At 36.3% G+C, this 27,818-nt stretch overlaps 1 protein-coding gene across 2 annotated transcripts in view; it reads left to right on the top strand.

Moving 5' to 3' along the window:
- The window catches only part of WASL (WASP like actin nucleation promoting factor), a 29,459-nt gene extending 14,481 nt beyond the window's left edge, over positions 1–14,978 (top strand). The window contains exons 5-12 of one of the 2 annotated variants that reach the window (XM_070947149.1): positions 2,652–2,675; positions 5,566–5,734; positions 6,397–6,439; positions 6,773–6,926; positions 7,570–7,587; positions 9,422–9,933; positions 11,075–11,183; positions 12,239–14,978. In XM_070947149.1, coding sequence (XP_070803250.1) covers positions 2,652–2,675; positions 5,566–5,734; positions 6,397–6,439; positions 6,773–6,926; positions 7,570–7,587; positions 9,422–9,933; positions 11,075–11,183; positions 12,239–12,300 — 1,091 coding nt within the window. In that variant the 3' untranslated portion in view covers positions 12,301–14,978. The remainder of the gene's footprint in view (positions 1–2,651; positions 2,676–5,565; positions 5,735–6,396; positions 6,440–6,772; positions 6,927–7,569; positions 7,588–9,421; positions 9,934–11,074; positions 11,184–12,238) is intronic. The other variant, XM_070947150.1, reaches the window with a different exon arrangement.
- Positions 14,979–27,818: the final 12,840 nt, after the last annotated feature.

Genomic DNA, 27,818 nt, shown 5'->3' on the forward strand with positions numbered 1-27,818 from the left:
GATCCTCTTGTGCACCTTCCCCAATCCATGCTTCCCTAACACATGCTGCTATAATGTCTTCGATCAATGCAGCATCTCTTGTGCTGTTCTGCCCCAGGTCCGGATTCCCAAGGATTGTGATACACACCAACGGTCCTTATCAAAGTTATAATGTACCAAGAATGAACAAAGTCCGGCAAAGGTTGGCAACCAGCCCAGAAAACAAGATACGATAAGACACTCACTATCCAAACTGCTCTTTAATAATTGCACGTTCTTTCCAGCAAGAAATTACTAACTGCGTGTGACTTAAATAGGCTAAAGGAGTGGCCAATTATCCTCAAACCTTACTCTCGAGGAGACCTCCTCCTCCTGAGTAGCCACTCCTGCCTTTTGGCAGTCCTGCGTGCTCGAGCATTGAGGAGAGGCTCCTCCACTTCACTCTCTCCACTTGAAGGAGCCTCTGGAGGTTCTGAAGGACCTGGCTGAGTCTCTGCCTCTGACACCACATAATCTTCAGCCTGTTCGCTGTCCAACGCGAGCGCCAGCTGTGCAGGCTGCTGGCACGACCCCACACCAGCCTCCTCGTTGTTGGGATCAGCCATGATCCGGGCAGGCTGCTGGCGGGCCACAACATGTGCATACTCACACACCTTTCCCAAAACCACATGGAAGCTCTTGAATCCCAGATATCCCCTTTCCAACCTATATCCCATGTGCCCCCTCACTCACGGCACCACGAGAAAGGAAGAAGGATGAACTGATTTCTGATGCTCCTGCCAGCTTTCCACAGAGAAACCCAATGGGGAAACTGCCAGAAAGTCAGAAATCACTCCTCCTCCCGCTATTTTTTTTGCTTCATTCCTTTTGTCTGTTTAGGTAAGGGTAATGACCCAGTGGGCAGAGATTACGTAGTGTGTGTGTGTGTGTGTGTGTGTGTGTGTGTGTGTGTGTATGATTTATATGCCGCCCTTCTCCGGAGACTCAGGGTGGCTTACAATGCGTTAAGCAATAGCCTTCATACTTTTGTATATTTATACAAAGTCAGCTTATTGCCCCCACAAACTGGGTCCTCATTTTACCTACCTTAGAAAGGATGGAAGGCTGAGTCAACCTTGAGCCTGGTGAGATTCGAACTTAGAGTAATTGCAGACAGCTGGTGTTAATCACAATGCTATTAGTCTGCTGAGCCACCAGGCCCCTATATATGTATATGTAAATATATATACCAGCAGCTATATACATAAAGGAAATTCTTTAACCTCCCATTCTCTAAGAAACTATTTCTATGAATTATGTTTAGTACTCTGGTAAATATTTTTGGGTGTTTTCCATACAAAATAGAATTTTGAATTTGTTTTTAAAATCAGTGTAAGATAAATTTATTGGAACAATTGAAATCTGTTACGGCAAAGATATTATTGGCGTTCTTAGTCATGCCTTTTCTTTTTTCTTTTCTTTTCTTTTTTTTTTTATGGACAGAAGTTGTTTAGCCACTAGATGGACTCCTAAGTCTATATTACACTACTGGATTTAGTTCTGATTACAGAAAGTTTTCCATGAGTCTTCTAGCCTTCATATGTTTTAATATGAATTCCTGCATGAAGTAAGGCATTGGACTCTGTACTCTGAACTTTTCCAACACTATAATTCCTACAATATAGATTTACTGACAGATAAGGATTTTAGAATGAAAAATGATATAATAAGAGACAGAGCATCCTGTTTTTGTTCCCTTATTATGTCAAGATTTTTTTTTTTCAAATGATGAGATAAATCACATCAGAGCTGCTTCAAAATGTAGGTGGGAGATAACCTGTCTTATTCTATTGGGTGGGGGGACGAAATTACTGCACATTTATTTTTTTTAAAAAAAAAGTTTAAATGCATTTTGCTGAGGCAGAGTTGCTTTCAGTCAAATAGAAAAAGAGTTTAAAATCCATCTTAAATTTTATCTTGTTCAAATTAAGAACTCAGATGTAGTATCTCAGCTGTTTTAAAAAAGTGCATTGTTGTCCTTTTGGATACAATTTGCAAAAGTAATGGAGGAGTTAGTGCATATCCTTTTTATAATATATTTGAGGTTTTTGAAGTTTTAGATAAAATAAAAACTTATTCTTACATATGTAACATTTGTAACTCTAACATTTTAATTGTTGAAAATCTTACTGCACAATATAACACATTGCTTCTGTTTAATATGGTAAAGCATATAATATGTACACATTTGTGAACTATAAATCTAAAAATTCATATATATTTTAAATGAAGTAATTATAGAATGTTACACTGTCAATCAGTTATTCTTTTTATTTACTTGTCTAGAATTGCATACATTCAGTTGTATTGTATTTGTAAGATAGAAACAATGGATCAGCAAACTGTCCAGAAGTACTAAAATGTTGAGATAATTTTTAAAAAATCTGCCACTTCTTGACAGCAAGGTGTGTCTGTGTGTTTCTCTTACTTTTTTACTGTCATTTACACTGAAAAACTGACTTTTTAAGCTAATAGTGGTCCTGCGGAGGGATTATATAGAGGATCTGGAATCATTTACAGACCATTAGAGATTACTTAAAACCTTTACTAAAATGGATGAAATATTTATTAGCTTTTTTCTTAACTTCATGCATGAATGGAATGATACTCATATGTGTTTTCCCCCCTAACAGAGAAAAGGAGAGATCTACCAAATGGTAAGGTTTTTATTAATAACTATAACATGATAATCATTGTACATAACTGCCATCTTTAAGTGCATTTCTGAGAATGATTAGAATGCCCATATTTTCAATTGGTAATATGAATGCAACAGTGAAAAGTCACAAATTATAACAATTTTAATTTTATTCTTGCAATATAAAACATGTATGCTACTTGTATGAGAAAGTTCTAATCTTAGTCTTCCTTAACCTGTTTTCACATACTGACAATAGATTGTTATAATTCAAAATTCATTGAGAAATTTCAGTTGCTAAGTAGGAAGAAAATAAAGTATCTGAGGTTTTGTTTTGTTTTTTTGTAAGAATTAATTGCATTCTACATTTACACCTTTTCACTTCTCAGCAACCTAATATTGGCACAAAATTGCAATTTATATTTTTTGACTACTTAAAAACAAAACCAATTGAAGAAACTAAGTAATATAACATCAAAACAATTGTGGGACGGAGGATTCTTTGTTTTCCAAAAAGTGGACAGTGTAGCATTTCTGTACATAGTACTTTATTGCAGCACAAGCCTTCCCCAAGAACAGCAGAGGATTACTCCACTCTTTGAGGACTTGCAAGCAGCTGTTGCCACATAAATATGTCTGTAATACACAGTCCTTTATACATAGTCTTTTAAAACTCAGTTCAAAGAAAAGTTGGCAAGGTCTATAATGTAGCATACAACCTTTGCTTTTTTCCAAAAGTTCTAGCACTAATTGGGACGAGGTGCTGTTTCAATGTGATTGTTCCTCTTCTAGTTGCTACTGAGCTCTTGGCGAACCTCCAAGCTCCAGACAAGATCCTTTACCAGTATATGCGGCTCACCATAGCTTGTGGTCCTGGCAATTGAATGAAAATCCTCTTTCCTGCTTCTAATAGCTGCCAAACTCCAGATGTTGCCTACGCTTCCCTGCAGGCACTTGCTTTCACCTTTCCTGCTATACACATCCCTCTTCCCACTCTCTTAGCATTTGCTTTTGTAAGCTCAAAAGACTGTGTGGGGCAAGGCTGCCTCTGGAGGTCAGCATGACTTTGAAAATGCCAGTGTTGATCAAGCCAGGAAGCTTGAATACTGGCTTGGATGCCTGTGACTACAGTTCTGAGGGGATTTTATTAATTTATTTTAGTAATCAAATTATTTAGCATGAATACTTGAAGGAAGGGGGGGAGAAGATTGACTCCCCCATGACTGCAGCTATTTTGGAAAAGAGCAGACAGCAACCCCAATCTCACTCCCTCAAAATAGAACTAAATTACAATTTATTTGTTTCAACTTTATTTTTATAAACAACTGAAGCTGGGAAACAACTAATCCTCCTTCCTCCTCCTCCTCCTCCTCCTCCTCCTCTTCTTTTCTCAGCAACAACCCTGTGAAGTGAGTTGGGCTGAGAGAGGGTGACTGGCTCATGGCTCCCAGTTGGCTTTTATGGTTAAGGCAAAACTAGAAGTTATGGTCTCCCAGTTTCTAGCCTGATGCTTTGTGACTTTCAACCTGTCCTTAGAGTTACAACTGTCACACCATCTCTGTGGCCATGTGATTGCAATTCAGACATTTGGCAACCAGCTCACATTTACAATGATTGCAGCATTTTGCAGTCATGGGATCATAATTTGTGACCTTCCCAGCTAGATTCTAACAAGCAAAATCAAATGGTGAAGCAGAATTAATCCATTTAACAATCACAGTGATTCACTGCATTAAAATTAGATCCTTATTTTGATGACTCACTTAACAACCACATTGCTTGGCAACCAAAATTTCAGGCCCAATTTGGTTGTAAATCAAGGATTACCTGTAATCTATAAATTCTTCGACTTTATATTTCCAATGCTATTGGTAAAAAAAAAATATTGTGTATGCAGCATTTATTGGGGTGACATTGGGGATTTAACAGAATTAGTTTTTATATTCTGGAGTTGTATCATCCATTTTCATTTTTCATGTATGTGATGGATTAGAAACAGATTTATTGTATAAAAGACTTAACCCTTTGAAGAGCAGCTGGGGAATAGCCAGGATCTCAGAAACATGACATTTTATGTTTTGAGAAAACCTGAAGATGGAGAAGATATCAACCTATTGGATATTTGTAGCTGCTGTATTGTCAAGTTGTTCAAAGGATGAAACTCATAGACATCTTTGATCTTCACTAACTTTTAGAAATGGAAAAGTGCTTATGTTGTGATGGCAGGGGTTTCTGTGTTGGATACCAACATAGCAGTGTTAGAAGTGGAAATTCCTTACATTTGTATGTTCCTTATGGACAGCCAAATTCTAATTAGAATGGATAGTTTATTTCATAACAGACTAAAACTTTTTGTATATAGGTTATGATATATTGATAGTGAATAGTTTGCTTAGTATTCTTTCCTAGTAATATATTGATGTAGGTCAACTAAATAGAGTGTGTAAGTTCTGGGAAAAACTGCTTAGGATTGTACCCTAAAATAAATTAGCTATTATGTGTATTCAAAATCTGTTTATAATTTCTGCATTTTAATCAAACACTCATAAGATTCATACATTGTTCTGCACTCAAGAAGTATGTTGATATCTACTGTAGGAGCAATTACTAGGTCAGGGGTGTCAAACTGGCAGCCCACGGGCTGGATGCATCACGTGTAGGCCATGCCCACCCCAACTCTGATAATGGGCAAAATGTCATGTGACGGCAACGTAACCCAGCAAGTTTGAAACCATGCACTAGGTGATTCAAAAATTTTGAAATACATTCTTTTGAACCTTTCTCATATATATAATATTTCCTTGTTTTCAAACATTTTACAATGCTTTTGAATACTGAAACCAACAGATTAACAAAAGAAAGAAAAATCAATTCAAATCAAGCATACAGTCTAGTTGTATTCTTTACAGGTCCAAGTCTGCCAATGGCAACTGTTGACATCAAAAATCCAGAAATCACTACCAATAGATTTTATGGTTCACAAGTCAACAATATCTCCTATACCAAAGAGAAGAAAAAAGGAAAAGCAAAAAAGAAAAAATTGACAAAGGCAGATATTGGAACTCCAAGCAACTTCCAGTAAGAATGCCTGTTTAATTTGTTAAGATTTCACTTTTACAAAAAAAAAAAAAAACCCACAGATGTGTTTCTTTGCATTTCAGTAGAAAAACCAATCAGTTACATAATCCTACCTGCACAGCAAGAGTTCCTTGTATTAAATGTCCTACAATAATTACTCTTCAGTGCTTCATTTAAAAATCAAAGACTTGATGGCTTATGTAGTTAGTGTTAGTATAACACTAAAAAGTGTTAGTATAAGAAAACACTATATTGAATCCACAGAAAGAAAGTGGAACAAAGAAGGGTGGTGAACTCTAATAGAAGATAAAACCAGTACAGTATTAAATTATATGTCTTTCTTTGAAAGCAATTCTATGTATAGTGCTTCCCTTCCTTCCGTTGAGAGCCTCAGCATTTGCTAATTTTAGGGAGGATGAATATCAAGGTGATGGTATCTGATAAATTTATGGTTTGATTACTCCTGTCAAGAAAATTCTGAGCCATTTTTGGAGTCTGTAGAATTAAGTATAGAATTCATTTCATTATTATGTTAACATTTTCCATTTTTTTCTTAGATCAGGAAAATAATTATAGCATCTGTTTATCACCTTGCCAGTTATTTACTATATTGCAGTTGTCTTAACCTCATGTATCTAAAGCTTTCTTCTTCCTTGTTTCAGACACATTGGCCATGTTGGCTGGGACCCAAACACAGGTTTTGATGTAAGTAAGCATGGTGAAGATTTAAGTTAGTCTAATATGAAACTTAATTTCTCTGACTACTAATTCATTAGATGGACAGTCCTGTTGTTCTAGAACAAAAATAGAAAAGTAGTTTAACTGTGATCCGTGTATTTGGGTTGCAGTCTTCAACAATTTAACCCAAATTTATTTATTTCACAATTTAAAAAAATATCAGAAATTCACGTGTCTCAGAGATTTCAACCTTGTTCACTTATTTGGAATTCAGTAATTTGTGGGACATTTTTATACAAATTATGTCACATTTAGTCACAAGAATGAATTTACAATTATCTCTGATAATATTTCCTGTAGGTTAACAATTTGGATCCAGAACTGAAAAACCTATTTGATATGTGTGGAATTTCAGAGGCTCAGCTGAAAGACAAAGAAACTTCCAAGGCTATATATGATTTTATTGAAAAAACAGGAGGAGTAGAAGCAATTAAAAATGAATTGCGTAGACAAGGTGAGTTTTCTCTTATTCATGCAGACTATTGATTATGCTTTTTAATCTCTACAGAAGATTTAGAATATTTAAATAGGGTAATTTAAAAAGTGCTCTGTTGATTTAAAAGTATTATTTGCGCATTTGTTAAAATACAATTATAGTACTAAGCCACACTTGCAAATATATCACTTTATACTACAGAGAATGTTTTCTATTATTTGAGCCATAAACTCTGTAGCCTATAACATATTGCTACAATTCATTTCAACAAACATCTTGATATTTCCCCAGTGGAACAACAAAGCCAAAAATAAGAATTCAAATTTTAAAATATACCAAGTAATGTAAAAACTTCTATACATCTTCATTCAATTATCATCATCATCAAATGTCTCTAATGGTTGAATATAATTTTTTTGGAGGACAACAAATAATAATTATAATATATTAGTAATAGTAGTAATATAATATTACAATACTTAACATTGTATGAGCACTGAATACATAAATACTTTATCATGCTAGAGTGAGGGTCATGCAGTATAGTATCAGTCTCATTTGGTTGAATATAAGATATGAGGGAACGTGTTAGACTTTATTATTATTTATCCCCCATTATTAACTTCAGTGAAAGTTAATATATGCTACATTTATAATTTAGGCCCACCACGCTGCAGTGGTATGTATGAATTCTGGTCTTTTTAGTTTTCATATACCTTTTTACTTAATAGGAAGACAATTCCTCCCCCCAAAATAATTAACTATGAATTAATAGTGTATACATGTGTTAGAGAGAGAGAAAGAATTAGCTTATATTTTCTGAGGAGTATAGAATACTCTTGTCAAAATAGGTGGTGGCTGCATTCATCACTATTATGAAGGGTGAATGTCTAAGTGGATGGAAGGGAAGGTTTGCTTTCCCTATTCAGTTATCTTTCCCCTTTCTTCATGTCAGTCCAGTCTCTCTTACCCTCTAGCCACATTAGTTGCTATTTTTTTCACATTTTTGATGGTAGAAAAGAAGGAAACGTAGTTTATATATGACCTTGTATATTCCTGTGTGAAAGAGAATGATTGATGCATCCACTTGGAATCCAGTTTGTTTTATAAATGGAATATCTTTTTCAGGGGGAATTAGCTTGGATTAATTAGTTTGGTTTGGGGTCCCTCCCAAGTTCCATCCACTCAATTTTGCCTTTTTTTAAAAGTGTGGATTCTGATAACATATTTGTCAAAACTTATATTTGTGCATATACCCATATAAACACATGTGTTGGTGGCAGGAAAGCTCCATGATATTTTCAGCTGTAATTGGCAATCTCCATTTGGAAAGGTGAGGAAGCATGGTACACAATCTTTTGTCTGGATTCATAGGGATGTCTCTGTCCATTCTTCTTTTAGAGTTGTCTTCCTTTTGGGTAAACATGGTATTAGCATTTAAGTTCCAGCTATGATTTGTATACATAACTATGCTAGGCACAGTGACATTCTAATTTATCTTGCTAAGGATACTAACTGACTTATCTCAATACTTCTCCAATTCAGTATTTGCAGACTATGTGTAAGTCTTGTGTAATAAGAAATGATCACGGCTTGAATGTTTGTATCTTGCGGTCTTGATTAAACTATCTTGTGTAACTGATTTTTCTGATGTGTTTATATGTATTCTAATAGCAAGCCCCTCTACTTACGACAATCAATACTAGTCGTAGCTGAATGAAATGCATTTACCAATATAACTTTGTGACCAAACTGTTTAGTATGTGCTCTGGACCCGGTAGTGGTGGGGATTGTGTATTAAAAAATGAGTGTAAAATATGTGCAAATTTGCTTAGGTTTTTCACTATTCTAACTCTTCTGAAATGATAAGTAGCAAAGAAGATGATAATGAAGCTTCACATTATGTCTTGCATCTTGCCTGTGCACTTCCTTGCTTTAACCACTTGGAGTTTTCTGCATATCTTACCCAAACTGATCCTTTTAGCTTCCAAGTTATGGTAATTTACTGGTTCTTATCTTTGAGCTATAACAGAACATAATTCTAGTGCTTCAATTGATCATTTTCTGGGGCTGGAGATATAGTGATATGTATTTTGTCTTTTGTTTTAAATTTTATTATGCTTTACATTTTTTCAGTATGACAAATAGGTAATTCTTTTTCAAAACAAATAAATTATGAATATTCAACCTCTCCATAGATAAAAACATTGGCAGCAGGATGTAACATTTAAGTAAAAATATTGCCCATTGAATATATTTACTAGATATTAAAATAAAAGTTCATGTTGTTATAAGTGGTGAAAATAGTATTATCTCTTTTTAACAGATTGTACCAATAAATGTGAGTGGCAGAAAGTTAAACACAATTTAAGAGCATCTTCAGGGAGTATGTGAAGTATGGATGAATGCTTTTTAAATAATTGGTGTATTTTGAATACTGTCAGTCTTGGTGTCAGAGAGCTGTCTCAGTGAATAAATACTCTTCTGTGTCTTTCAATTGTTTTTGTTTTCAGCTCCACCTCCACCTCCACCATCTAGAGGCGGTCCACCTCCTCCTCCACCACCACCACATAGCTCAGGCCCCCCTCCTCCTCCTGCTAGGGGAAGAGGAGCCCCTCCCCCACCTCCTTCGAGAGCTCCAATAACAGCACCTCCTCCCCCACCTCCTTCTAGACCTGGTACTATAGTGCCACCACCTCCACCAAACAGGATATATCCTCCTCCACCACCACTTCATTCTTCTGCCCCCTCTGCCCCCCCTCCTCCCCCTCCTCCCCCATTAGGTAGTGGACATCCACCCCCACCCCCACCCCCACCACCTCCTGGTCCTCCTCCTCCACCTGGTCTTCCATTAGAGGTTGACCATCAGGTTCCAGCTCCTTCAGCAAATAAATCAGCTCTTTTAGATCAAATAAGAGAAGGTGCCCAATTAAAAAAAGTAGAACAAAACAGTAGTCGTCCAGTCTCCTGTACCGGAAGAGATGCACTACTTGATCAAATACGACAAGGTATACAGCTGAAGTCGGTGAGTATCATTCTTTCTGGCTTCAAATTTCCTGATTATTTTTAAAGCCATTTTCCTCTATAGGCAGCCCTCGACTTACAATAGCAATTGGACTGGAATTTCTATCGCTAAACAATGTGGTTGCAAAGCACGACTGCATCACTTAGCACTTGCAATCTTGCAGTCCTGACTGTTGTTACTAACCAAATCCCAAAGTAGTTAGACAAGACAACTTCCTGCAGGCTTCCCACAAGAAGAGGGGAAGTCAGCAGGAAGTGGCAAGTCCTAGGCCGATAGACAGATAAGTGGCTGCTGCTGGGTGGGGGAGGGTGTGATGGGTGTGGATCAGGGAGATTGCAGGCAGATGCAAGAGTGTTTGCAAGCTTTTGAAATTTGATGATTGGTTATTATTTCCAAATTATTGGACAAAAATCTAATGCCTCTAAAATAAACCAATAATGAAAGAAAATGGGAAGATATAGCAGGGAAGATTTCCACAAACAAAACAAAATCATCTTATATACTGTACCTTCTACAAATATATTTGAATAATAACTAAATGAATTTGCCAAATAAGTAAGAGTTGTCCTTTCTGTGCTCTAGATGTTAAGTTTTGAAGTTCATTGTTCATCTTCCCCTGTTCAACTGATCTTTTCTCTAGTAGTCTTTTTTAAGAGAGCTTATTTTTTTCAAAGAAGGTTCATTTTGGAGTTTTCAGGGTTGCTGATGTTTGATATTTGTTTTATCTTTATGTACAAAAATCTGCATCCCAAATATCAAAAACTATTACTTTGGAAGTCTAAAATGTAGTTGATTTTAAACCTAATGCTTTTATCAGCCTGTTTTTTTTTTTGTTTTTTTTTAGAACATCTCATATTTTACCACTTGTCAGACTTTAAGCATAAAATCTGGCTGAGTCCAGTCTTTGGTCCAGTCTTTCTCTCTCTCTCTCTCCCTTGTCTCTCTCTCCCCCCCCCCCCAAACTACCTCACAGGGTTTTTGTAGGGAAAATAGGAAGAAAAAGGGACATTAGGTATGTTCACCCTCTTGAGTTATTTATAAAAATAATGAAGGATATATAAAAAATATATATTTCAGGCTTCTGAAAATAAATGATATATGTGCTGTTGTATTCATTCTTATATATTTAATATTGCCTAAGGTATCTGATGGCCAAGAGTCTGTACCAACTACACCTGCACCTACATCAGGTATTGTGGGTGCACTAATGGAAGTTATGCAGAAAAGGAGCAAAGCCATTCATTCTTCAGGTAGGTCAGGAAATCAATATTTGATTTACTCCAATGCCATCAAATAGGAAATAACTTTTTAGCTTTTATCTCTGCAGCAGTACTAGATGCTCAGCATCTTCTGAAGCAAATTCTAATCTGTTTTATTCTCTTTGAGAAGTTTCATGAAAGGAATAACCTTTTAGCTTCGTGTCATTAAGATCCATTAAGCTGAATGTTTAAAGAAATGGTTTAAGAGTGAATGACAAAGTTCTGGCTTATGGAGATCCCAACAATAGGTCTCCAAACTAAACAATCAAACAAAGGCTTAGACATTTTGATTAGTTTTGCTCTGTCAGCTCTTCGGAAGGAAGGAAGGAAGGAAGGACGGAATCAGGACATTCTGTTTTTGAAATGAAAATAAAACATTACATAAGAGGAAATGTAAAGAGAAATGATGACTCAGGAAATAGGTTTCCTTTTCTTGAGTAACCTGTTGGCCAGAAATCATTGATTAGATTGACAAATGATTAAGAGATGCTCATAAATCTAGTGAGCTCAGTCTCCGGCTTTGGGATATATTTGTCAATGCACGAGTACTTAGCCAAACATTAAAATTTAATTAAGATTATCTCCTTTTTACATAATGAATAATTTATCACTTTAGCAGTCAGATTAACTCGATGACCCTTTTTAACAACAAATTTAAACTTTTTACTCATGGCCGTGAATTTTTACCTGTGCTTTCCTTTTTCACAATCAAAACTGAGAAAACACTTCTAAAACCGGAATCTCGTACTTTGATCAATTAAACTTAAATTCAACCCAACAAGTTGACAGAGAGTCACTGAAATAGTAGGGCAATTCTGAACCCAAAACAACTTCTTCATTAAGACCTTCACTTATAAATTAGAAGTCAAGTTTGTGCCTTTAGTGTGTGATTGTTTCATCTAACACCTAGATCCTAATTTGCATAGACATCTTTAACGGTACAAATGCTGGTTAATTGATACGCACCATAATAATTTTACCAATAATTGTCTTAGTTATTAAGACTTTTAAGTTTTCTTTCCAAATAACTATTTTTGTAACTACAGATGAAGATGAGGATGAAGATGATGAAGAAGACTTTGAAGATGATGATGAGTGGGATGACTGATCAATATATTATATCTTATATATATTTTTACGGTGAAATACTAAACTTTCTGTCTATGGATTCTGTAAAATTATCATGTAAATGTTTTACCAATTTACTGTATATTTTTGTTGCCTTTTGCTTTTTTATTAATCTGTGCAATACCTCATTTAATCTGTAAAGGTTTGTCATCCTATACAAGGCTACTCCCTTCTTAATATGTAAAAGTTTACATCGGATGCCTAGTGTACATGTGAATACTTTCCATTCCATCAATAAGGGAGTTTTAACGTAATCTGTGAGATTGACAAACACACCTTAAATGTATTTAGTTATAATTGCAAGAAGGAAAACACTATTTTCATACCCTACTTTTTCTGTATCTAGATTTTCTTATTAAAACCTAATATAGCACTACATACTTTAAGCAATGCAGCTCCTAGTTTTAGCCTCTTCATCTGGGAAACTCTGCTTCATGGATGAGGCTGATAAAATGAAGAGCATTTCAATTCATAACACTACCATTCAGATTTAGTCTTCAAGCTGTAAAGCAATCACTAGAAAAATTAAGTGATCATGAAAATTTTCCCTGACCCAGAGCATTGTTGCCTATATCAGAGCTTTGATACCTGAATGCTGAATTTAAGAATAGACTTTTTGGTCAATAAATCTGATAGAAACCACCTTTGTGACTTTTCCCAACTGTCGTTCATGACAAAGAGGAGTTTTGGCAACTGCTGCAGTCGTTATTTATTTTTATATAAGGTTTTTTACTGAAGGGCTGTAGTTGATGTTTGCTTTGAATAATAATGGTTGTAAATTAATTTTTTTTAATGTAGGGCATTGGTATGCTAATAAATGAACTTAAGTAGTGTAACTCTGCAGTTTTCATGGATTATGGGACATGTCAACACAGTTAGACACTGGATCCTATAACTAAAATAAATAAAGATGGAGCCTTAAACCTATACTTGATTGATTGTGACAACACTAGATGATAAATACTGTTGCTAGAAGGCCAATGAGCATCTGGCTGTGTTTCTATTTTTCTGAACTTGGCCTCTATTTGTGTTATCCAGATCAATGGGTGGGCAATCTTCCATCAAATACAGTATTTCTCACGGGCTCCTATGGCTATTCAAGCATGTGGGTCACTGTTGCCTTGTTTCCTTTTGACTCTAAATTTCTAGACTTCAAAGCAAGAGTAAACAGAGCTAATTGAACTATTTATCTTTTGCTTTGAGGGGGAGAGATTCACTACTATAAGGTTTATAAGCCACTGTTTTTTATATATACCAAATTTGCACATTGCAGTATTTCACTAGAAATAAGGGATATGGTCTTAAAAGTTGGGTGGTCCTGCGTTTGGAATTGCATTCCAATACATGATGGGAAAATTTGAGTTTTTATTTTAATTTTTCATCTTTACTAGGAGACTTACTGTTTGGACTATCTGCTTATTTTTCATGCAGTATTGCATTTAAGATAAGCTTTATCAATGCTAATACTCTACTCTCAGTAAGAATACACTTAATAAATGCAGAAGGTTTCAAGTGAGACATACTTGGAGTACAATTAATCCCTGCTTGTTTCCTTCTTCATTTTTCTTCTATCCATGACATATTGGATGGAATTATCTTTATTGAAATCCAGTGTTGGCCTGATCTTGGCAGGCTGGACCTGCATGATTTGGCCTGGACGTTTAATGCAATTATAATGTATGTCTAGTATTTGGATTTTTAATTCTGTAAGAAGGATGGGATTTAAAGAGTATGTTGATGAAAGAAGAAGTGATAAGCAGAAGTTTATTCCAAAGGGAATAACTTTAATTTGATGCAAACAACTTGGAAAGGAACATTTTCAAAGTATCTTCATTTCAGTTGTATCTCTGGCGCTGCTTTGTGCTAGAACAACTTTTCAGTTAGCATTGCTGCTAGTGGGCTTGAGGATTGTGAGTATGTAATGATGCTATGAAGATGGGTTAAAAGTTATGCACATGACAGAAAATGTTAGTCGCCTACAGAACAGCCTGTAGGCTTTCTGCTCTAGTTTCATAGAGGGGCATTTAAAGAGTTGATATTGCTCAATTGGTCTTCAGCAATATTACTTGTAAATTAAGCACATGCTTCTAAAGTTGGAAGAGTTTGAAAAGAGATACTATTTTGAGGATACTTGTATAATCCATTAATCACTTACCCAATTCTTCCCCCCCTATAGAAAGTATATCTACGTTATTGCACAAACATTCAACTGTTTTGCTTTCAATAGCATATTGTATGGTTTTAATTTAAAGCATGACCGCAGTTACAATTAGATTTAAGGTCACAGCTGCATGTTTCTACTTTCTTGCTCTCGGTGTGGGCAGGAGGCAATGTTTCTTGTCATTGAATCACTACTACTAATTCTTGCAGCCAGGGCAGCCTTTTGCATCAGTTAAATTGACTGTCCGTGTAGCCTTGCCAAGTAGTGAATGAGCCTGAGGACTGTCTCTAAACATTGCGCTTAGACAATAGCATCTAGCGACTTGTACTCTGAAAACATCTCAAATCATTCAGTTTTCCATTTCATCAAATTGAACTTCTCGGTATGTGAATTTTCTTTTTGGCTCTTCTTTTTCCTCTTCTTTGGAAATGTACAGTGAATAGGATGTTGCACTGGTGGCAATTCATCATGAAGCATAATAAAATTAATTTGTCTCAGTTTAATAGTATGGTGTGACTTTTATGACTTCACTTAAAGGGTGGATTGAAATTGGTTGTGTTGATCAGAAATTGTTCCAGATATTTCCTTAAAAATGACTTCAACAAATAATTTACATATGTCTATAGCATTATAATGGGCTAATTAAGATGACTGGCAGTATATAAATGTTCTGATACTTCTTTCTAAAATTTTCGAAGGGAAAACATGGCAAACGAGGGATACCCTTCTCTTCCCCCCCCAAAAAAAAAGCTGATTCAGCAGGACTCTTCTGCTCCCCATTCTCACCCTAGGACCATTGCCATTGGATGCCGAATAAGATAAGACAATGTCATTTTTTTTCTGTGAACACAGTGGCACACATTAGAAAATGAAATTCTATAGAAAGGATCCAGATTACTTTATTTCATGGTAAATAAGTATCCAACAAACATTTAAAAACAATTATTCATTTTGTTTATAGCATGCTAGGGGAATATTTATAATACTAATTCTCTTAATAATAGTAATGACAATATAAATGCCAGATTATTGGACTGGAATTCTCAGAATCATCAATGAAATTAGACGTACTGATTTAGAATTCTTGAGGCTGAAAACCAACGCATACAAAGTGACTGGTTGAAGAAGTCTAGCCTTTTTTTTTTTTTTTAATTTGATTTATATGCCGCCCTTCTCCGGAGACTCAGGGCGGCTTACAATGCGTTAAGCAATAGCCTTCATTCTTTTGTATATTTTTATACAAAGTCAGCTTATTGCCCCCACAAACTGGGTCCTCATTTCACCTACCTTAGAAAGGATGGAAGGCTGAGTCAACCTTGAGCCTTGGAGAGATTCGAACCAGCAGAAATTGCAGGCAGCTGTGTTAATAACAGGGTGCATTAACCACTGTACCATCAAGACTCTTTAAACCAGTGATTCTTAAACTGGGGGTTATTAGAGTGAAACACTGGGGTCTCACTCTCCCTTTACCACTTCTGAACACCAGCAGAATGGAGGCCATCAAAATGGGGGGGGGGGAGTGTTATTCCAAACAGTAAAGTATGGAAGCTAACTGAATATTTCTTCCAAATAAGCCACTGCAATCTGCAATTACTATAATTACTAGCAGACAGGTTTTTTTCAAGAGTAGAAGGAACAGCTGAAATAGGATTAAAAATTACATGCTGAAAAGAATTCAACTAAGACTGATTAAATTCAAATCCTAAATATTAAATAAAAATGTTTAAAGAGTTTCAAAATCTGATATCTTTAATAGAGTTCAATATACAATATTCAAATGATTTCCTTGCAATGGCTTGTGTGGCAGTTGTGCCCATTTTTGGATCAGCAGGCCCTGCCTGTAATCACTCATATCCTAATACCTTCAGATTAGATTACTGCAATATACTTTACATGGTGAAGTCTGGGCACTTATGTGTGCTCCCAGAACAGCTTTTATTACACCTGTGCTCCATGAACTGCATTGGTTGCCAGTTTGTTTCTGGGTCCAATTCATGGTACTGGTTTTAACCGTTAAAGCTCTTCATGGGCTGCGGCTGGGCTACTAAGGAACCGCCTCCTGATTTACATCAGCCTGACCCATTGGAGAAGGCATGCTGCAAGTACCATTAGCTAATAATCTACGTTGGGTGGGTTCCAGTGCCTTTTCTGCTGTGGCCCCCACCTTATGAAACATCCATCCCTTCACAATTAGATTGGTCCCATCCCTTTTGATATACTGAAAAGCCCTGCAGACCTGATTAGGCACTCCAGGAACTGTAGTGGAACTGGAAACTTGTCTAGATGGCTTCTTCATTAAAGGACCATTTTTTATTCCCCCTTCACCAATGGTTTGTATTTTTGGTTTTTATATTTGTATTTGTTATCTATTTTCTGTTTTTTTTATTGTACATCGTCCAAAGTCGCCTTCGGTGAGATAACCATACAAATTTAATTAATCAACAAACTGTATGGAGAAATATTTCTTCCCCTTGGTCTTCTTCACTGTGATATGCAAACAGCACCTACTGCAGAAATTTTGAGCAGTCAAAGGAGCATTAACTCCATGAAGAATGTATGGGCATGTATGCAGGTAGTCCTTTGGATCACAATTTGGACAATAATTTCTGTTGTTAAGCAAGGCAATTATTGAGTTGCACCTGATTTTTTGCCATGGTTGTTAAGCAAATCATATGGTCATTAAGTGAATCCAGCTTCCCCTGTTGACTGCTTGTTGAAAGCCAGCTGGGAAAATTGCAAATGATGATCATAATACCTTGGAACGCCGCATCCTTCATAAACATGTTGGTCACCAATGTTCAAATTTTGATCATGTGACCATAGAGATGCTGCAATAATCATGACGGGACTGGTTATAGGTCCCTTTTATCAATGCTATTGTAACTTCAAGTAGTTGCTAAATGAATAGTTGTAAGTCAGGGACTACCTGTATATCTCGTACTTTTCATTTCTCAACATATAACTTGGGGAATGATCTGACAATGCAAATTATTTTGCTTAATATCAACCTTTAGAAGTATGGTACTTATTTCAAAAGAACATTGGAATGGTAAATAGGAGGAAATGGAGAAAAAATAATAAAAGTTCTATATGGCATCCTTCATTTTAAACACGAAGTACAAGAATTCTGCAGTATTCCTTTATTTCTGTAAATGAAAGTAGTAATTGTGTCTGTTTCTTCACTGCAAGTTACATGAACTTACAGAATACAACATAGAGTTGCTTATTTTCTATTCCGTATCTCCTTTTTAATGGGCTTGTAGTAACTACCTTAACTTTGTATTGATTAATGGACTACTTTGGGAGTCATTCCAGTTGGAGAAGTAAAAAAAAAAGCTGTAAAGCTAATATATTAGAAGCCAAAATGAACTGGTATCCTGGTCTCCCTGTTAATATTTTATGTAAAATGAACACAGTAATTATTTGAAATGTAAAGTTGCTGATCTGCAAGTTACTGATAGTTTGCAAGATTTGGTTACAGTTTATTTTCCAGTGTTAGTGCCATATACTGTGAACCCCACGTAAGCATCAAGAAAGGCATCCAGCCAGTAAACGCTCAGCTCTATCAACTGAGCTTTATCCATCAAATTAAGGGACTAAAAAGAAAAAAAGTGGAATAAATGAAAAACCTCTACAGTAAAGTAAACTTAGTGTAATTATTTTAAATCAACATCAACACCATTGTCTGTCCACCAGGCCTCTTCCACATGTTTCCAACTAAATACAGTCCTGAGCTTTCTTTTGCCAATTGGGTCCACAATACCTGCTGATATCATTGATTTATCTTGTTTTAGGTCCCTTTCCTGGATGCTTTTGATCAAGTGGGATCCATTCTATGACTGCCTTGGTCCACCTGCCATCAGTTCTTGCTATATGACCAGCCCATCTCCATTTCAATTCTTTTACTCTCTTGATGATATCATATTGTTTGTTCTCTAATCCATGTGCAGGACTTTCTATCTTGTCTTGTATTCCCAAGCATGTATCTTTTCATGGCTCTTTGCACCACTCAAAGCTTTTGTATCAATTGTGAGGTTCGTATCCATGTTTCACCAGCATACGTTAGAGCAGGTAGCATAACTGATCAAAAACTTTTCAGACAGAGAGAGAGGTTGTTCTTGAAAATTATGCTTAGCTTGCTGAATGCCTCCCAACCATATTTAACAAGCAATTCAATTTTCTTTATTATATCATCTTCCATTGAGATCTGCCGGCCAAGTTATATATAGTGGTCTTCTATGTCTAATTCTTCTCCAGTTATAAACATTTTTCTTTGGTGAATTTATGAAACATAACATGGCTCTTTGTCAGGTTTATTTTTAAGCCAAATGGTTCTGCTTCGTGCAGCTCTTGTATGTATCTTTGTAGTTCTGGGTCTTGTAGGAAGAGAACAACATCATCACCAGGCTCAAGGTTGACTCAGCCTTCCATCCTTCCGGCGTAGGTAAAATGTCCCAAATTGTTGGGGGCAATATGCTGACTCTGTAAACCGCTTAGAGAGGGCTCTAAAGCACTGTAAAGCGGTATATAAGTCTAAGTGCTATTGCTATCTGCAAATCTTAAAGTGATTTAAATAGGCACCATTGATTTTTATTCCATCTTTTGCCCAGTCTAGTTTGTGAAATACTTCTTCAAAGCAGGCTGAGAAAAGGATAGGTGATATTGTATCGCCTTGTAGTACACCTCATTCTATGTTGATTTCCATCATTAAGGCAAATTGTCACCATTGTTTTTCACATATTGATTGTAGTAAGTTTATGTAAGCAGTGATTATGCCTTGGTTGAGCAATGCATTAATTATTGATTGCTGGAATACTGAGTCCAACACCTTTTCATAGTTGTAATGAAAGCCATGCACAGAGGCATGGTGTAATCATGCCTTTCAATGATAATCATGCCTTTCAATGATTTGCTAAACAACCTGGATGTGATCCATTGTGCTGTAGCCACAATGTATCCCTGCTTCCTCCTTTGGCTGTGCGTCATTTAATGTCCTCAATATTCTTTTTGCTAATCTTGGTGAAAACCCTGTAGATGACTGAGAGAAGGCTTATTGGGTGATAGTTCTTTAAATCAACTTGGGCCTCTTTCTTGTGTATAAGAATCACTTCAGCATTTTTCCATGTATCAGGTATTTTTTCTTCTCTGAGGCATCTCAAGTATCTTATGTAAACTGATCACCAGCTTTCAGCATTTCAACCATAACACAGTCATTTCCTGAAGCTTTGCCATTTTTCATTGATTTTATGGCACTTGATCCTTCCTCCACTAGGATATCTGGCATTTCCTCTTTTGTGGGTGTTGTTACTTTTGAGTGATCTTGATCCTGGTCTAATTTTTTAAGTGTTTTTAATTGTTTTGTTCATCGTTTTTAATTAATGGAGCCAAATTTTTATATATTTTTAATTGTATTTTAATATTTGTACTTGATGTTTTTACTTGGCTGTTCACCGCCCTGAGTCCTCAGGGAGAAGGGCGGTATACAAATTCAAAATAAAATAAAATAAAATAAAATAAATAAAGTATAGCTCTGAATAGAATTTTCCAATTATTTCTAACATTTCTATCTTGTTCTACACACAGTGCCATCTTCACATTTTAATGTGAAACCTTTCTTTCTTGTATGTATAAGCTTGCAGTTTGCTCTATTAATCCCATTGTTTTCTTCAGTTGTCGTCTTCACAAGCTTCACATTAAACTGACACATTTCTTCTTGGATACAGTTTCTTATGGTCTTGCAAAATTCAACATACTCCAGTTTATTAGGGAAACTTCCGATATTCTTCATTGTCCATCATTTTTTCATTAAATCAACAGTTTCATCAAATATTTTATCTGTATCAAGTGGTGGTGCTACAGATTCAAGGATGTTTTTGTCTATTTGTTCATTTTGGTCTGTAATGTTCATCTCTTCCAAATTTTGCAAAAGAGCAAAGCGATTTGACAGATTAATCTCAAAATTGCTATTCTCCTCTAACAGCTTTTCACTCTTTATTTTTGTTTTTCATGACATCACTATCATTTTAAGTATAAGAATGCATACATCTATATGAGGTTATTTGCAGCATATAAACATATAGGTAATGTGGCCAAAAGGAAACTGCATTTAATATTTTGGTATGTATCAACTCAAAACAAGTTGCTGGAGAATTTTTAAAATATATTTTAACCTAAGCTTTTCTATTATAAATTCTGGGGCTATGACAACATGCTATTCCTCCTTGTCTTGCCAGGTGTCTGCTATAACCCAAGTCTGCTATTCCAAATCCCTGCGGCAATATATTGTCTGGGCAAGAAAGCCAGGGTGATAATGCCAGCTACCAGCAAGAGAGTAGCTGAGATGTGGAGGATTCAATGACACTGATTTACTGGAGGGATTGATGTGACCATCATTTAATGTTCCCTGCAGGCTTCTCCAAAGAGAGCTACCAACTTTTAATCCTGGGCAGCTGATGACAACCTAACCTTATCTGCTGTCTGGCTCTGCTATAGTTCACTCATATCCTGCAATCCATCAACTGCTCAAGTGGTTTCCCAGAAGTTTGGCAGAGCAGGCAGAAGGGCAAGATGCATTTATGCAGAAGAAGAAAATCTTGGCAGTCTTTGTGAATTTGTCTGAGGTTATTTTGCAAAATTGTCCAGGGCTGACCTTATCTGGGCTTGGAAGCTAAGCAGGGTTGTGCCTGGTTAGAACAGATGGAAACCTTAGGTATGTAGTTTGAACTAAAAAATAGAAAACACATAGACTCATATACAACAGCACAAACTATTTTTGCTGTCACCCAGAAAATTGCAGTCATGTCCATGAAATCATTAGGACTAACTTTATTTTAATTTGATTTTTATCTCACCTTTCTTAGTTTATAAGTAACTCAAAGTAGTGAATTTATCTAATAGTCCTTCCTCCTCCTATTTTCCCTACAACAACAACCATGTGAGATTGAGTTGGATGAAAGAGAATGCTAGGCCCAAAGTCACCCAGCTGGCTTTCATACCTAAAGTGGATTAGAATTTACTGTTTCCTGAATTGTTCTCCAGCACTTAATCACTATACCAAACTGCCTAAGTTATGATTGTGTTAGGTAAATAACCAATATACAAAATTGGCTAAATTATGATTACATTAGGTAAAGCTAGTTATGTGTGTGTGAGAGAGAAAATAACAAGATAGTAGCTAGGGCATTGTAATCAAATTGTAATCTGCATGTCCTGTTGACCCAACGGTTATGCTTTGGATCACAGCACTACAGCACAATCCTGGGGTGGGGGTTTTGTTTTTGTTTTTGTTTTTGTTTTTTGTTTTTTTTTTCTTAGACAAGAACAAAAGGAGAAGGAGATTAACCCTCAGTGTGGGACTCACTTCAGAATAAGCATTACTTTGTGCTGTAATACTCCATTTTTATTGCTGGGTCAGTAAGGTTTTTCTGCTTGAGACACAAGAACCAGTTAGAAGCAATACTTTCTTGCATTTGGTTTCATCCAACCATGCTTTAACATTTATGTAGATAAATTTTAAATGATTCACCCAAGTTATGGCCTTCTCTGGAAGTCTGCAGTCAAGGAATGATTTATTCCAAGGAATGTCTAACTTTCAGCCTAGATCTCACCACACATCAATGGGCTCAGCTCCTCCTTATAAGCATAACCCTGCCAAAATGCAATTTCAATAATGGAGAAGACAGACTTGACCAACAATTATAAATTACCAACTTCTTTAGGACAGTTCCTTGACTTAGCCAGATTCCTATGATTCCCAACTTTTTCTGCAGTCTTCTTTAATTTTATGATCTTGTTTATAATACAAACCTGCTATGCCATTACACACATCACCCCAAAGAGCCTTGGTGGTGCAGCAGACTAAAGTGCTGTTAAGTAACACCAGCTGCCTGCAATTACTGCAAGTTCAAATCTCACCAGGCTCAAGGTTGACTCAGCCTTCCATCCTTTCCAGGTAGGTAAAATGAGGACCCGGATTGTGGGGGCAATAAGCTGACTTTGTATCAAAAAGAACACCGCTTAGGGTGGGCCAAAAGCCCTACTAAGCAGGTATATACAAAAGTATGAAGGCTATTGCTTAACACATTGTAAGCCGCCCTGAGTGTCCAGAGAAGGGCGGCATATATAAATTGAATAAATAAATAAATAAATAAATAAATAAATAAATAAATAAATAAATAAATAAATAAATAAATAAATAAATAAATAAGAGATACTACAATAACTTTATCTTAATTCTTCCATTCTGTTCTACAGATGCATAATTTTGCCAAGAATTAGTTTATAGGAGAAAAAGCTGAGTAACCACTGTCAATCTGATTGAAGTTCCCACCTGAATAAGATCTAAGGGCAATCTAAACTTCCATTTTCAAAGATAGCCACATGGGTGGTTCAAGGTTGTATAAAATCTATTGTTTTCGATCAATTTGCTTTGCAGATTCTATCAACATTGCCTTTCTTAATGAGGCTTTCTGGCTGCAGATCAAGAGCCCATGAAATTTTCAAAGAACCCTGAACTGTACAGCTGTGAAAGAACTGCAATTATATATAAAACAAATATTGATATGTTCAGCCTTGAAACAATAAGAAAACAATTTTTTAAAAGATCCCCTTTCTTGATTTCCCCAATAGATTCTTGTTCCTTTTTTTGCCCACTAGTGAGTTTTTTTGGCCACTTATTTCAGCTACTGGGAATGAATTCTACTTGATATATCTGTGCAAGTCATGTAACTGATTGTTCATAAAAAATTTGCAGAACTTGTTTGTTGGAATTTATCTGCCATTAGACCAAAAAAAATTGGATATGAGATTTTATCCAAAGTGGTGAGCAAAAAAAGGAACATAAGGTCCCCATTATAACCCTTATTAATCGTGGAATCAATCTGAATCTCTGCCAGGGTATGCTTGAACTATAGCCAGGTTGTCACAGCAGCTGTTATTTGATCATTGCTACAAGTATGACAAGTAGCAGCACTGCATAGTCCAAGAACTAGATACAGAATTTAGTCATCTTTGTGCACAATTTTCTATGAACAGCTGTGCTGTCATTTTAGAGGCTAGGAGTTCTTCCAAGAAACCCAAGGACAGCGCTTCAGATACGACCTTCCGTTTTTATTCTGCTCTAGCCAAGGTTCTAATTTTGTGCTATCTATTTTACATCATTGGAAAGAAGAGGAAAAAAGAATCTACTTCATTGCAGCCCTAATGATATACCGGTAATGCCTTTATCAATCTGGAAACTTTCCCTGTGTGTTTGAGTGAAAAAGTGGCCTGCAGAATGAACAACAAAGGGACTTGAGCTGTCAAATACTTCTGACCTTAAGATAGTCCCAAGTTCTGAGTGCAAATGAAAATGCAACTGAAACAGCAGCTGAGAAATCTTCACTGTGCACCATATCTCATTCTCATACCACACAGTATTGGCAACCAAAAGTAAATATAAAGTAATAAATATTCAATTTATATAGCTGCCCACCTCACATTCATGACTCAAAACTAATAGTCTAGCTAGCGAAGAATATGTTGGCCCAATTGGGCGGTAGATTATCATGTAACAGGTAGTCCACAACTTATGACCAAAACTGGGATCAGAATGTCCATTGCTAAGCAATGCAGTCATTGACTTGTATCCAATTTTATGATCTTTCCCCCCATAGTTATTAAGCAAATCACCATGTTCTTAATTGAATCATATAGTTGATAAGTAAATCTGGCTTCCCCCATTGACTTTGCTTGTTGGAAGCCTCTGGAAGGTTGGAAATGATGATCCCATGACTGGAGGATATTGCAGCTGAATTACCTGAATTTTGATCATGTGACCACATGGGATGCTGCAAAAACCATTAACTATGAAGATTGGTCTTTAATCACTTTTTAAAGTACTGCTGTAAGTTTGAACTGTCATTGAACAAATGGTTAAAGTTCAAGTATTCTGAATATTGCTACATAAATTACTTTTATGTAGTAGATTTCAAGCATAGAAGGACTTGCAAATCAATAAAACAAAGGCAGCAAGTGGCAGCAGGGAGCTAACCTTGGTGGAACTTGTAAAACAGGATTAGAACAGAACTTGTTAAGCAGGATTGGATCTCATTAGTATTTGGATTTAGACCCCATCAGAAAGAATTTACACTTGAAAAAAAACACTTCTGAAGAAGACAGTGGCAAACTCCTTCCATGTTGCTGCCAAAAAAACCCTGCATGAACATCTTGAATTCAACTTGAGGAAAACTTGACTATTGTTAAAGGAAGACTAACTAAGGTTTGTTGCCCTGATAGTAAAAACCATTAGCTTGACAAATCACATTAGAAATTTTATTAAAGCACTTAAAAATTGACTCTAATGCAAATATATGTTAGAACAGTACAACTTTTAATCTATGATTCTGCCAAGTATAGTCCTTAACAATTTTTATTAGAATTTAGTATCCAAAAGTACAGTACTTTTCATAATGATGGTTAGTAAGATCATATTTCATGCACATCATATTCATTTAAATTGGATGCTGACTTTATGTGGTGAAAAACTCTCATCTTTTCAGGCTGTCTTTTCAGGCTGATATCTTCTCAGCTGGGAGTGTATTCTCGGTATAAAATGGGAATTATGACTTATCCAAAGCAACCATCTGTGTCACGTGGCACAAGAATATTTTTTTCTAAGATAGTTACAAATAGTCCTCACTGGCCGCAGTAGGAACTAGTAACTCCATCACTAAGCAGTGCAGTTGTTAAGCATGATATCATATGACTGTGATTTGCAACTTCCTGCTGGCTTAGCCATTGACTTCGCTTGTTGGAAGCTGCTGTGAAGGTTGCAAATGGTGATCATGTGATTGTAGGACTCTGAGTTGGTTGACAAGATCATGACTGTAGGGATGCATAAGGTCCCTATGACTGTAGGGATGCTATGACAGTTACAACTTCAAGAGCCAGTCATAAATCTCTATTTTCAGTGCTATCTAAGTATAAACAGTCACTGAACAAGTAATCATCAGTAAGTGAGTACTACCTGTATTGCATTGATCCACTATGGTGAGCAGTAAATTCCTCTGAATACACTTGGACTTAAATGTATAAATAATGTAGGAACAAGCTGATGCAGCTACTCTTTTTGCTTAATTCTGTATAAATAATGCAATCTAGATAAGTATCTGCACTGGACAAATAGAAGAATGAAAGGAAACATAATAGTGTATTGCAATAGTGTATTCTTTAGAAATTCTTATCTTTAAAAACCGAAATGCTTTCAGTGTGCTAAACCTTCTAATTGTATGCTACTGACACACATTTTATGTTCTTTCAACAAATCATGCTGAATTTGTATAAATTTTCTGTGTGCTTGAGGGCAGAGGAGGGCAACTTTTTGTTGTAGCTTTATAGGCTACAAATATGGAAAGAAAAGGAGATTTAGATGCTTTTATTGAATTTGCAAATACTCTTCCTGTAATTTTCTCCTAATCACAGGAATGACTCAGAGAATAATAAGAGGTCAGCAGGAGCACCTCTGAAATATTTCCTCCAACCTCATTTGTTTCCAAACTATTGATCAGAGAAAAAGTACAGTGAAAGCACGTAATTTTGCAGCCTCTATGCATTCCCAAATTAGTTTTTTTATAATTGCCTGTTACACACTTAGTTGCATGCTTTTTTCCCTGGAGATTAAAGCAAACAAAAGAATTCAATCTAGATAGTCCTCATGTTATGACAGCAATTGGGACTGCAATTTCTGTCATTAAGCAATACACTTAAAGCATGATGGCATATGACTGCATTGTTTAACAATGGCAATCCCAGCAATCCTGGTTCCCATCATAACTCAAAGATTGTGCTGGTCATTAAGAGCGAATCTCCTGTGATTGGAGTCAAGCAGCTGGTGGGAAGAGTTTTGAACAGGTGGGGGAGTGCTGCAGGCTGGTGGTTCTCACTGCAAGTGAACAGAGAGCTTCTATGGAGTATCAGATCCCTGGGTTCTTGTACTTCATAGGGAGGCTCCTGTGGGGAGGGGGGGAGCAGTGGGAACAACTTAGAGAAACAACTTACAACTTTTCCTTCCTCATTGATTTTGCTTGTGGGAAACCAGGGAAGATCATAAATGGTGGTCACATGATTTGCTGTAAAGTCATAATCACAAGCCGGGCTCCAGAGCATCCAGATTATGATCACATGACTACAGGTACACTGGGTAGTCCGAGAACTGGTTGTAAATTGTTTCGTTCAGCAGCATTGTAACTTTGAATGGCTGCTGAATGAACAGTTGTAACCCAAGGACCCATAGTCTTGAAGAATTGAAATTAAGGAAAGTTTCACAAAGTTCAAGGAGGGAATCATTTGCTAGCTTCTGCATTTTGGACATATAGCTTTGCCATTAAACAGCAATGTTTTCAATAGCAAGCATGCTTTGAATGGCAACAATGTTTTTTACATGTTTTTAGTAATGCCTAATTAACTATGGTCTTCCACCATGTATGTATTATTTTATGGATAGCAAATTCATTTTAAATATCGATTTCTCCATCTGCATTACATGGATTATAATAATTGAGAGTTGGGCATCTTAGAAATTTAATATCATCATCATCATCATCGTCTTTCGCAGCCTTCCAAAGTGGTTAAAAGAAACTGGCATTTAGTAAACATGGTTTATTTGTTGGGTGTAATGTTATTTCTTCTTCAAGGTCTTAATAATGCAGTACTGGAGTATTGCAGTATAACCACAGTTTGATTGATTTGTTTATTATATACTTGGTTTCTCACCAAGGCTTATATGTGACTCCAACCAAAAATGACTCTGAGCAGATAAAACTCCTTTCTGGCCATGACTCCACTTGATCTTCTAAGCTGTGAGTCCAAGGTAACCTGCTCTGCATGGGGGCCCATCTATCAAAGATGGGATACTACTGTGTTCCAATGACTCCTAGAATCAAGGTCTTGCTGGAACTGACTGTAAGCCTCACCCACCAAGGTTCTTATAGTCTCCTGGAGTGGACATGCACCTGATATTACTGGCATATATCCAGTGTGGATACTCACCTCATCTTGATGGATGATCTTTGTCAGTGACTTCATGTAAATATTAACCTGGAGAGGGGAAGCTGCCAAGCCCTGTCAAACATGTCATAATGAGCAGAACAAGGAGAACCATTGGAAGCAGTATATCTCACATGCAATCCTCATAGACAGCCCAGAAGGGACAATGATATGACAGGCCACTAAATCTCATAATTCTCTCTAGGTCAAAGAGGAATAGAAAACTGGTAAAATTAACTTGCTAGTGCAATTTTATCTAGCACAGTCTACAAGAAAATCACAGAGATGTTTCGTCCATGTGCCATAAGTCACTA

This window comes from Pituophis catenifer, unplaced genomic scaffold (assembly GCF_029215685.1).
Source record: "Pituophis catenifer annectens isolate HBS135680 unplaced genomic scaffold, rPitCat1.0.hap2 SCAF_7, whole genome shotgun sequence".
Taxonomy (NCBI): Eukaryota; Metazoa; Chordata; class Lepidosauria; order Squamata; family Colubridae; genus Pituophis; species Pituophis catenifer.